The sequence below is a fragment of the Hyla sarda genome, chromosome 6, assembly GCF_029499605.1.
Source record: "Hyla sarda isolate aHylSar1 chromosome 6, aHylSar1.hap1, whole genome shotgun sequence".
Classification (NCBI taxonomy): Eukaryota; Metazoa; Chordata; class Amphibia; order Anura; family Hylidae; genus Hyla; species Hyla sarda.
Genome location: NC_079194.1, coordinates 258,604,755 through 258,617,467, shown reverse-complemented (window position 1 = coordinate 258,617,467; position 12,713 = coordinate 258,604,755). Strand labels below are relative to the sequence as shown.

Sequence of the window (12,713 nt, the reverse complement as noted above, 5' to 3'; positions counted from 1 at the left end):
GGGAAGCTATCTTAGGGCCCTGTACCTGTGGGAGGAGCAAAACAGCGACCACCGGAGCCAGGTGGTTTCTATGCTAGCACAATCAGTTGGAAGTATCATCATTAATTCTTCCATGTGTCGAGTATGAGCAATCTCTGCAAACCATTCCTCAAGGGTGGGAGGGTCTGTAGACTTCCACCTCCGAGGGATGACCGTCTTCACTGCCTGAAGGAGGAGTCACGCCAAGGACAGTTTGTAACTCGCTTGTGCCATGGGGAACATGAAAAGCAGGGCGGCCTCCGGAGTATACTTCAGAGATAACTTGAAGAACTGTGAGCCAGAACTGAACCAGCGCAGGACAATCCCACCAGATGTGCATCATTGTACCCACCACATTTCCAAAGCTCCAACAAACCTCGGAAACCAAAGGGTGCCAGCGATGAAGAGTCACCGGAAATCGGTACCAACGAGACATAATTTTGTAGAAGGTTTCTTGGGCCTTTGTGGCAATCACTGCTTTATGAGTCAGGAAAAAACACCTGGCCCAATCCTCCGGGGAGAACGTTTTACCCAGTTCAGCTTCCCAAGCACGGCAATAGACAGGACAGAGATCAAGGGAACAGTAATAGGTCGCAGAGAATGGAGATGGAGTGTCTAGGGTACGATGAGGCAGTACAAAGGCGTTCAAAAGGCGTCAATTCACAGTGCAGCGCAAAGTGAGGTGGGACAGAGGAATAAAAGTGACACAGTTGAAGATAAGCGAAGGGAGCCCATCGAGAGGACGGCCCCTCCATCAGCAAAGTTTCTAAGGGTTTTAAGCTGGCACTCGGCCAGGACATGACGAAAGCGGAGGGGAGTAGACATGGAGGCACAAAAAAAGCCTCCTCAGAGGAAGTCTGGGTGGTCAGTCACAGGAAGAAGAGGACCCTGGCGATCAATTAAAGGGGTACTCCGGTGCTTACACATCTTATTCCCTATCCAAAGGATAGGGGATAAGATGCCTGATCGTGGGAGTCCCGCAGCAAGCCCAGCTATCACGCCCCCTCGAGTAGGCTTGCATTGAGGGGCAGAGCATGATGTCACACGCCGCCGGCCCTGCGGCATGAAAGGCGGAAGTAATGTCCAGGGTCGAGTGCACCACTGAGCCAGTATGACTACGAATGCAGGGGATATGAACCTGAGCCATCCTAGTATGCAACGCCATAGCCAGTATGCAACCACTTTTGTTCCCATATTCGTAAAACCTACTCCTACCAATCTGAAGCCAGCATCCCCAAAACAACAAAACCGAACAAAAAAAAAAGGGGGGGGGGGGGGGAAAGAAAAGAAAGACAAGGAAAAGAACACTAAAACAGCAGTTGCACTACTACTGCAGCACAAACGTGGTCAAAGATGTGGTCAAAGACCAAGGAGACAGACGTCAGGAAAGAAACCCGGGGGTGTCTCCACTCTATAGGTGGGAAGTAGGCAAGCAAGAGGGGAGCCCGAGCCCGACACCCCTAGGAAAGCCAGACAGATCAAGTAAGATGGGCGAGAGAGAGACCTCCGGGGGAACAGCAGGAGTAGTAAAGAGGTGCTGAAATTAATTGGGGAAAGGAAAACCATGGAGAGCAAAGTACAGGAGCACATAGATGGGAGGAGGTAGGGAGAAGAAGAGGGGAAGGAGAAGAGAAGCTAAGATGAGGGAAGGAGGAGGGAAAGGAAAGTAGTGAAGGGCATATGTAGAAGCCACACAATAACCCTACAGGAATCAGCATGGGCCTGTAAAACAAGAGAGAGAAGCAATAATAAACAGCATAACATTATGACAATCAAGTTTCCAAGGAGGGCCCTGCACGGGATGAGGAGGGGACAGATTCCCAGCGGGTGACCAGCCGTTGGCGGCAGGAACCTCGAGGTGGAAGTCCAGCACGAGCCTGTTTAGGCGACTTTTGGGGAGATTGCTGGAGAGGTCGTTTGGGGGCGTGAGAAGAGAGTCCAAGTCCTGGAGAAATCCGGGAAGGTCATCCAGGTAACGCAGGGTGTAGGACTTGTCATCTTGTCATCAGAGTGAACGGGAATCCCCAGCGATAAGTCAGACCCCTTTCACAGAGCACCTCCAAGAGCAGCTGGAGGGCCGCATGCTGGGCCAAAATGTGGCGGGACAAGTCCGTGTATAGTTGCACCTAAACATCTTTGTAGTAAATCCAGCACTGAGTTTGGGTTACACGCAGCATTTCCTCCTTAAAAGCGTAGAAATGTACCCGGCAGATCACATGTCGGGGATGTCTTATCAGGATGAGGGGGGCGGAGAGCCCTATGTGCTCTGTCCAACTCAATATGGGCATCTGCAGGTCTTTCCAGTAAGTCATTGAAAATTGCCAGCAGGGCAGGGTACAGATCATCAGGGCTGACTGCTTCAGGCAAGCCCCGATTGTGAATGTTGTTGCTTCTGTTACGATTTTCTACATCGTCCAGATTTTGTTGTAAGATGAATAGCTGGTCACTATATTTCTGTACAGTTTCTTGGAGAGCTTGGAATGAGGCAGCAGAGGAGTCCTGAGCAGTGACAACCGTGTCCACCCTCAATGATAAGGTGGACACCTCAGGGCGAAGTTGAGAAAATTCTTGTTTGCATTCCATCACAATTTGTTTAGCCATGAAGGAAAAATCCTCTCTTGTAGGTAATGAAGTAATTAAAGACTGGAGATCTGCCAATGTAATCGGGCAGTCCGACACAGCAGCAGGAGCAGGAACATCAATGGAGGCTTTCCGCAGCGGGGAAGGTAGTGGAGAGGAGGTAGATGGAGGGGTGTGAAAAGCAGGTGGTGTACCCCTCAAACTTAGAGGGGGGGTCCCTTGGCAGAGGGACAGTTATTGCAAGGTTTTTCTCAGGCAGCCACGGGTCTGAATGGGGCGGCAGGCCTCTTCCACCAGGGGGAAGAGGGGACACTGGGGTGGAGGGTCCCATGAGGAGCCGGAGGACCATTGTGGGGATGGAGGTGCCAGTGTTAGCTGGGAGGCAGAGCCAGGTGAGGGCACGGCCTAGAAGGCCACCACCAGGGAGGGACACTGTGAAGACAATGGGGGCCAATCCGGGTGGGCTGGTGAGGGGCCCATCAGAGAGCCCTCTAATACGGCAGCAGGTGACCCCAGAGCAGGAGAGCATTGAGCAAACGGAGGCCGGGGGTGACACCATGCAGCAGGGAGGTGGAAGCAGGGGGAGAAACAGGCTCATTTCCCTTGTGGTCTGAAATGCAGCCTTGAGAAGGGGGATCACCACAGCCTGTGGGAGATCCTTGGCCCACCTTAGCGCCTTCTGATGTCGGAGGTCCGCAGCGTTGTGCTGGCTGGGAGTCTGGACCAGGGGACTGCGCTGCGCACCTTGAAGGGTACATCATGGCAGAGGATGCAGCGGGAGTCCCGGTGAGGGTGAGTGCAGTCCAGGCGCCAGGTCCCGAGGTAGGTCAATGCAGGAAGAAGAGTGCGGTCCACCCGCAGACCGCACAGCAGGATCCGGTGAGGGAGAGGAGGGAGCCACCATCTTGCCGGGCAGCAGTGAGGAGCTGTGGCGCGGCTGTGAAGGGGTGAAGTAGCCCCTCAGGTCTCGCTGGGGGAAAGCCGGTCGGGTCTGGGCCCCTTTGTGATGCTTCTTGCGGGTATTCCCCATAAAATCCCCCTAAGGTCTCTATACAAACAGGGGTGTAGGACCGGAGCTCAGGCCGCACACATCCTCACACCAGCATAGCTAGCCATGCCCCTCCAAATAAAACTTTTAATATAGTGTTCCTTGTGTAATTAGCAGACACTTTCCCATTCACTTGCTTTTAAAATTATCAACATAAATATGTTTAAAATGTAACATTAGGTGGCTCTGTTCTGTTCCCTGCCACAATTAATACAAGAATTCGGTCTCCTCCCAGCCTGGCAGGAGTCCAAACTCAGGAAGTGTTTCTCTGCACGGAGCTTGATTGTCAGCTGCACAGAAAGTGAAAGCTCCACAGATTTTCACAGAAAGCTACACTGAAAGACTGACAGCTGAAGAAGAGCCTCACTGAAATCTGCACGGACTGAAACATGCACATGCACACTATTTCTCACAATGCTGCAACAATGTGAGGGCGGAAGTTGTCCCCCAGCAGGCCTCAGTGATGTCATGCCTGCTGGGAAACGCCCACTTTCTCCTGCTGGGAATTGCACTATGAAATAGATTTTTTAAGGGCAGGAGGGGTATTAGGAGTAGTTAGGGAACATAGCCTGAGGTATTGAGAACAGTTTATTTGAGGACAGGTACTTTTTAATAATAAAGTACCGGTATACATCCTTACCTCCCGTCTGCTGGCCTCTGCTTTGTGCAGGTCCTTTCTCAGGGCCCTCACTTTTTCTGTGGCAGCCTCTGCCTCATCTTCTTTATCTTTCAGTCTACGAGACAACCTGCTATTCTGAGTACTTAGCCCTTCACACTTGTCCTCCATTAAACGCAACTCATCCTGAGTTCTCCTTTGCTTCTCAAAAGCCATCCTCATTTCTTCTCCTTGAGACTTCAACTGAGCTAACATGTCTGCGAGATCCTGAAATGAAAAAGTGAAGTGCCGAATGAATGATAGACTGTCTGAATATAATTTTTTTATACTGTATGTCCTGGCCTACGACGTTATTAAAGTTAATTTGGCTTCCAGTTATTACCTTTGCATGTCGATCTTTATCTTGTTTAAGTGTTCTGATCTGTTTCTCCATGGACTGAATTTGTGCTCCTGATACTGTCTCCTGTTCTGTGGATTTTTCTGTGGAGTAAATTATCTTTAAAATCCTTTTGTCATTAAATTGGTAAATACTTGCTATCCAAAAACTTTACAGCTCTTGTATGTTCATTCTTCCTTCTATTTTCCATATGCTAACAGACAGAGATCTTCACAAGGCTAACACATTAGCAGCTTCCCCGCTCCATTGTTTGCCAAACATAACAGCAAATCTGGAGAGCAGGAAATAAGCAATGGTTCCCACTGTCCACAAGGAAAGAAAATGGGAGAGCCCTAACTAGGGGAGTTGCTACTGCTCTCCCTGCGACCTCTTGTATGGGGTCCCTTCTACTTATCCATGCTCTGCCCCCCCCCACCTTCCTGGACGTGGGGCAAGTCATGGCCCACTCAGCCAATCAGCGGCTGAGGCAGGATATTGCTGCAGCCGGTGCCTGACTGGGCAGGTTGTCACTTGCCCACATCCAGGAAGGCGAGGGCGAGAGCATGCTGAGGCAAGGGTAAGTGGTATGGGCCCCATACAGGAGATTGTGGGAGCCCCAGAAGTCAGACCCTCTGCAATCAGACACTTATCCCCTATGCTGTCGATAGGGTATAAGTGTCTGATAAGTTCATTTCCCTAAAGTACCCCTTTGGGGGTCGTAAAAATTTAGATACTATAGACGTTAAGTCATACTACAGGATAGGGAAGATTTTTGTATTTTAAAAAATACAACACTGATATAATGGAAAGTTTAGAATAATTGAAACTCTGTGCACACACACACCTGCTAATTTTTTCTGGAGAATTTCCATCTCTGTTTTTAAACTGCGGATCACACGATCTTTAGCAGGTGTCTCAGGGCTTGAAACATGCAAATTTTGAGCTGGAACACAAAATCATATAATTTGTACAATGCACGATAAAAGATCAACAGGTGCCTTTACTATTTGCTAACTTAAGTATTTAACTTTAAAAGGGGCATTTCAAGTTTTATTTTCTTCAGCCATTAAGCCCATGATGCCAAATTATATTATAATACTGTGTAATAATCTTCTATTGCTTTTTCCCCTTTTTTATGCACGGGACCCACACCCAGAAGTGCTGTAGTGAAAGTCACTTTACTGTTGTCTCTGACTTTTCCCAGCATTCTATGCGGCCGGAGACAGTATGTCAGTCGCATGGTCTCCAGAGGAAGTGACGGGTGGATAGCATTACTTCAGTAAATCCCTTCCAACCACCCACTTCACTTATGCTACAGCACCTCTGGATGTGGGTCCCATGCATTAAAACAGGACAAAGTCTGAAGAAAAAATCGCGAAATACTCCTTTAAAAAAAATTTTTTTAAATCAACTGGTGCCAGAACGTTAAACAGCTTTGTAAACCACTTCTATTAAAAAATCTTAATCCTTCCAGTACTTATTAGCTGCTTAATACTACAGAGAAAATTGTTTTCTTTTTAGAACACAGAGCTCTCTGCTGACATCATGAGCACAGTGCTCTCTGCTGACATCTCTGTCCACTTTAAGAACTGTCCAGAGTAGGAGAAAATCCCCATAGCAAACATATGCTGCTCTGGACAGTTCCTAAAATGGACAGAGATGTCAGCAGAGAGCACTGTGGACATGATGTTAGCAGAGAGCTCTGTGTTCCAAAAAGAAGATAATTTCCTCTGTAGTATACAGACCCTAAAAAGTACTGGAAAGATTAAGATTTTTTTAATAGAAGTAATTTACAAATCTGTTTAACTTTCTGACACCAGTTGATTTAAAAATAAAAATTAAAAATAAAAGTTTTCCACTGAAGTACCCCTTTAATAGTTACTCCTCTATCATGTAGGGTACATTCACAAGTTCACTTCATATCACGGCAGCATTTTAAAGGGGTACTCCAGTGGAAAACAGTTTTTTAATTCAACTGGTGCCAGAAAGCTAAACAGATTTGTAAATTACATGCAGGTAGAGAAAGGAAACAGTCGGCAACTCACCACTCTTTTGTTCAGCAAAGTTCTTTGCTGGCCAGTTGAAGCACTATGTAGTGCGAAACAGCGTTGTCGCCTCTCTGTGGTACCCCCCTGTGTGTCCATCTCAGTCTTCTCCCTGGGCAACCTTGTTGTGAATATGTGCAATAAAGAACTTTGCTGAACAGAAGAGTGGTGAGTTGCCGACTGTTTTCTTTCTCTACCTGCATGTTCGATGGATTTATTCTCTGCGAGTTTGAGCACCACCAGCTTCCCATGAATTAGCCGCTACAGAGGTAGAGCTTTCCAGAGGATCAGAAGTAAGCTGTGCCGATTGTTCTCTTGTTTCTTTGATATTTGAGATTTGTAAATTACTTCTATATTAAAATCTTAATCCTTCTAGTACTTAGCTGCTGTATGCGCCACAAGAAGTTGCATTTCTTTCTGGAGTTCTGTATGTCAGGAACTGTACAAGCCAATCCCCATAGCAAACCTCTCCTGCTCTGGACAGTTCCTGATATGAACAGAGGTGTCAGCAGAGCGGTCAGCGGTCACTGTGGTCAGATTGAAAAGCACTTCTGTGGAGCATACAGCAGCTGATAAGTACTGGAAGGATTAAGATTTTTAAATAGACGTAATTTACAAATCTGTTTGACTTTCTGGCACCTGATGATTTGGAAAAAATAGTACCCCTTTAAAGCACATTGAGAGAAAAAAAATCAGCAAAATCTATGTCTCTCTATGTTGTGAGATTTTTAAACACTTAAAAAAATTGTCTCAAAGCCCTGTTCCTGACTGGTGTGAAAACAATTATTTCCCAGAAACAATGCAACATTTCAATCATAGTTTGTTGTAATAAGGGAGCTTTCCCCATTTAATGCTGCCCATTGTTCCTGGGGGGTTCCTTTTAATTGATGTTTATTGTAGCTTGATATATTTTATATATATATACATAATATACATAAGCATTGAGGTATTTATAATCATACACACACACACACACACACACACATATATATATATATATATATATATATATATATATATATATATATACACACATTATATATACATATATAAAATAAAACTTAATGTTTAATACAATTGATAAAAATCACCAAGTTACACAGAAAAAGTGAATCCCGAAATAGGAAGAAAATAAGAAAAAGACTAAAAGATCATATACCAGCCTACCAGCCTCCTACCACAGGACAATTATTAATTAGTATAGATCAGGTAAGGCCTCGTTCTGCTATTCAGAGTTCCGTCTGCAATCCAGACAGAAGGACGGGAGTTTAGTGGAGTAAAAAAATAGTGCAAGCTCTATTTCCCCCCCCCCCCCCCCCCGCTAAAATCCTGTAAAATTCTCGGGTCACTGACGGGTCACTGCAAGAGAATTGGGTCTGTCATGATGCGGTAGTAGCAGTTTGCATCCAACCCATTTCAGGGTACGATTGGCTCAAACAAGAAATAAGAGAGCTCTTAAAAATAGACAATTGTATGCATATAATATGTACATGTGACGGATTAGGTTATGGCACGTGAACTTCCTCAGGGGTCACAGCAAGAGAGAGATGTGCAAAAATATATTTATAGAGCAATGATTAATTAGCAGTAAGTGGTCATGGCCTACAATACATCTATGCCAAATACTGCAAGTAACCACATCCCTGGTAATGTCTCATACAATACATGGGATCCAAGGACGCAACGTTTTCCCCGATGTGCCCCCTGGATGGGCTGCGACGGCCTGCTGGAGAGATGGTGGTGATACTATTTTTCCAGGATTGGTTGGCTATTTAATAGCCTATTGCTTCCTGGAGTGGTTACCTGCAGTATTTGGCATAGATATATTGTAGGCCACGACTACATACTGCTAATAAATCATTGCCCTATAAATATATTTTTGCACATCTCCCTTGGTGTGTCCCCTGAGGAAGTTCATGTGCCATAACTTAAAGGGGTACTCCAGTGGATTTTTTTTTAAAACAACTGGTACCAGTAAGTTAAACAGGTTTGTAAATTACTTCTATTTAAAAATCTTAAATCCTTCCAGTACTTTTCAGCTGCTGAATGCTCCAGAGAAAGTAAATTTTTTTTCCTTCAATATTTCTTTATTGAAAACATTTATCATTTACATTTTAATAAATAACATTTTATACATTGAATTTCAAGATTTTATCTTTTTTTTCCACCCCCTCACCTACCCTCACCTTTCTCCCCCATGACATATCTCCCCCTTACTGGGTGGACGGGAGCAGAGGGACAACACCTTCCCATTCTATTACTATTTCCATTATACTATATCAATTCATTTTCTTTTCTCTTTCCTTTCCCTTCCTCTCGCTTTTCTTTTTTTTTTTTCCATTTTAGATCTTTGGTATCTTCCCAATTATTTCTACCTGCCTTTATTCTTGTGTCCCCCTGATTCCCGTCCCCCACACATAATAATAATGAAATAAAAAAATTAAATAAAACCCTCTAATTTCTTTCTTTTAACCAAATAACCTTCTTGTCACCTCCCTCCACTCCCATACCTCTGGTTTAGTTGGGGCCAGCCATCTCCTGATTATTAATAATCTAGCATAAAAGAGCATCGTCAGTAGTTCCTTTCTTTCTTTTGTTGTTTTATTTACTTTTCTATCATCACCCAAGATAATCAAAGCTATATCATCTTTTATATCATTTTATTTTTCTCTCGATATCATCAATTATTGACATCCAATATTCGTGTATTTTTTCACATTCTCATATAATATGCAGGAATCCCGCATTTTCCATTTTACATCTTGGACAGTTGCCATTTTCCCTCCTACCAATCCTGAAGAGGAATTTTGGTGTATAATAAATTCTATATACTATGTTCCATTGTATCAGTTGATGGTCTAAGCTTGGGGAAATTATTTTTATATTCCTGAATACATTCATCCAACCGCATTTATTTCTCTTGCCTAACTCTTCGTCCCATTGCTGGAAGCATTTATGTTTTAAGTTATTTTCTTTATTTTTCATTATTTCGGTATAGCTTACTGCCATAAACTTTCTTTACTATTTTTCCCTCCTCCATTTTTCTTATAGTTTGTTACTTCTACTATCCTATTACCACTGTCTTTTAGTGACCTGCATATGGCACTTTTTAAACCATGAAATTCCAGCCACATACCTTTTCCTAATTTAAATTCTTCCTGCACCTCTCTCCACTTTCTTAACTCTCCTTTTCTCCACACGTCTCTCAAAATTTTACATCCCCTACTTTGCAAGTTGTTAGTTTCCAGCTTATCTACCTCTTTCAAGTTTACATTATGCCAAATTGGCGCTGTCTCTAATATTCCCGTTATTTTAATTTCTTTTTTAAGCCCTATAAATATATATTATTGCCCTATAAATATATTTTTGCACATTTCCCTTGGTGTTTCCCCTGAGGAAGTTCATGTGCCAAAACTTAAAGGGGTACTCCAGTGGATTTTTTTTTAAAAAAAAACAACTGGTACCAGTAAGTTAAACAGGTTTGCGAATTACTTCTATTTAAAAATCTTAAATCCTTCCAGTACTTTTCAGCTGCTGAATGCTCCAGAGAAAGTTCATTTCTTTTTAAATTTATTTACTGTCTGACTACAGTGCTCTCTTCCGACACCTCTGTCCATGTCAGGAACTATCCAGAGGAGGAGCAAATCCCCATAGCAAACCTATCCTACTCTGGACAGTGCTCTCTGCCGACACCTCTGTCCATGTCAGGAACTATCCAGAGGAGGAGCAAATCCCCATAGGAAACCTATCCTACTCTGGACAGTTCCTGACATGGACAGAGGTGTCAGCAGAAAGTACTGTGGTCAGACAGAAAAGAAATTCAAAAAGAAAAGAACTTACTCTATAGTATACAGCAGCTGATAAGTACTGGAAGGATTAAGATTTTTAAATAGAAGTAATTTATAAATCTAAAAGAGAAAAGGAGTCTCAGCTCACCTGGGGCGTGCACGGCTACCTCCAACCAAAGCAGAAAAAAGTAGAAAAAGGCCAGCACGGCTGAATGAAATCTTCAAAACTTTATTCACGAATCCTCGAATCCTGGTTTTACTTGTGTTGGATTGCACACTGACATAAGATGTCCCTCCCCTTCCTAATGGAAGGGATGGCCTTGTAGTATATAAGGCATTCTCATTTGAGTATTGGCAAGCTATGAGTAAGGGTATAGCAACCTGAAACGCGTCAGCCTTGTTTGGGACTGTTTTTCCATGTGCAATTTTTCTACTTTTGTATATGTCCGTGTCTTTCTGCCACCATGAAGGTTTTTAACGAGGATTCGTGAATAAAGTTTTGAAGATTTCATTCAGCCGTGCTGGCCTTTTTCTACTTTTTTCTAATTTATAAATCTGTTTAACTTTCTGGCACCAGTTGTTTTAAAAAAAATTTTTGCCACTGGAGTACCCCTTATTTCATCACATGTACAGAAACGCGTTGGGATTGGGACTATTATGTGCATACAAATTGTCTATTTTCAAGGACTAATTTCTTACATGACCTATGCTAAATAATAATTGTACTTTGCAAGATATATACAGCATAGAAGGCTGTTGGGCTAGTATATGCCTATTTAGTCTTTTTTTAAATGTTTTTTTCCTATTTTGGGATTCACTTTTTCTGTGTGATTTGGAGATTTTTATTAATTGTATTAAAAGTTAAGTTTTATTATGGCACCTCAGTCTCAGAGACAATTTAATTTTGGATGTATTAACTCTCTGAGAGGTGGTACTATCCGGCATTCGTGTGGCTTGCATACCTTAGAACCCGTATTATTAGGAAATCTCAGAAGGGACTTACCTGGAATGGAGTCTTTACCTTGTCCCGGACCATTTCCCATTCCATTGCTGACCATGCAGTTCATCAGCGAGCCTTTGTCTGCTAAGGGGCTACAATTACAGTAAGAAGAGTAATAAATGAATATGACAAGGAGCTGTTGGATCAGTTATCCCTATCATGTGGCTCTTGCAATAAATAAGTAAATATAAAGCATATATAAGATTTAGATCAGTATTCATTTATTTTTAATTTTTATTTTTTTTTAGAGATTTTAATGATCAGAGCATAAGCACAAAAAACAGCATTTGCAGTACCTACATATAAGTAAGCCAGCACCAGTTTACATTAAACTGGAATGGATCATTGAATCAAAGGCTCCAGGGCGTCTAAAATGGTGGCTCCACATGTGAGGAGCTCTGGGAAGGTGGGAAGCTGGGTAGGCGGGATCACCCTGAATCACATCCAGCCTATCAGCAGCCAACCAGTCCTGTGATGTCACAACCCTATGCTGCAGCAAGTCATTTCAGCGTTTTATTACAGAGAGAGAGTAGTGTGTGTGTTCCACCGAAAAACAGCTTTGCAGCAGTGATTCACCACAAGCCCAAATCACTGCAGAAAAGCAGTGAGAGAAAGAGACAGAGAGTGAGAGAGAGCGAGGGAGAAAGAGAACACTTTTGGGTGTACTACACAGCAGCTCTGTACTGCTGCACTGAGCTGTACAACAACTCTAAAGCTAATAGGGGCCAGTTAGGGTGAACACAAAGCCATAGTCACATGCTTTTAGTGCCTAGGACAGGTTGCGTAGTGGAGTATATTGTCCTCCTCTCATAAGTGTAAACTGTACTTACACCTACGTGGTGTACAATTTTTTTTTCCTGTTAAACTAATTTGGGCCAGTTACTATGAAAGTCCAGTCAAAGTTACATGCTTGTTTTTGTAGCCTAATACAGTTTTAAGCGTATTTGATTGTATTGTCCTCCTCTCATAAGTGTAACATATATGCCCTCAGCTGGTGAATAAGTATGTCAGGCAGAGAAGTGCCAGGACGTGCACAGAGGAGTGGCAGAGGTCTAAATTCATCAGGCGCAGGCAGAGGTCACAGCAGACTAGGGGCGCGTGGCAGTAGTAGTTGCAGCGAGAGGCCCGAGCTCCCGTATCAGCTAGCGGTCATGTCTCGACCAGCAACCCATCTGCCATCATTGATTGGTTAACTCAGTTGGTGGGTTCCTCAGACACAACCTTCAGTTGGCATGGCCCGGG

General features: G+C 43.6%; 1 protein-coding gene across 1 annotated transcript in view; it reads right to left on the bottom strand.

The window, feature by feature from the left end:
* CDC42BPG (CDC42 binding protein kinase gamma) overlaps positions 1–12,713 on the bottom strand; it is a 241,734-nt gene that overhangs the window by 100,613 nt on the left and 128,408 nt on the right. The window contains exons 10-13 of the mRNA XM_056527077.1: positions 11,475–11,563; positions 5,483–5,581; positions 4,645–4,742; positions 4,287–4,529 (exon numbers count right to left, since the gene is read on the bottom strand). Of these exons, the coding sequence (XP_056383052.1) occupies positions 4,287–4,529; positions 4,645–4,742; positions 5,483–5,581; positions 11,475–11,563 (529 nt within the window). The remainder of the gene's footprint in view (positions 1–4,286; positions 4,530–4,644; positions 4,743–5,482; positions 5,582–11,474; positions 11,564–12,713) is intronic.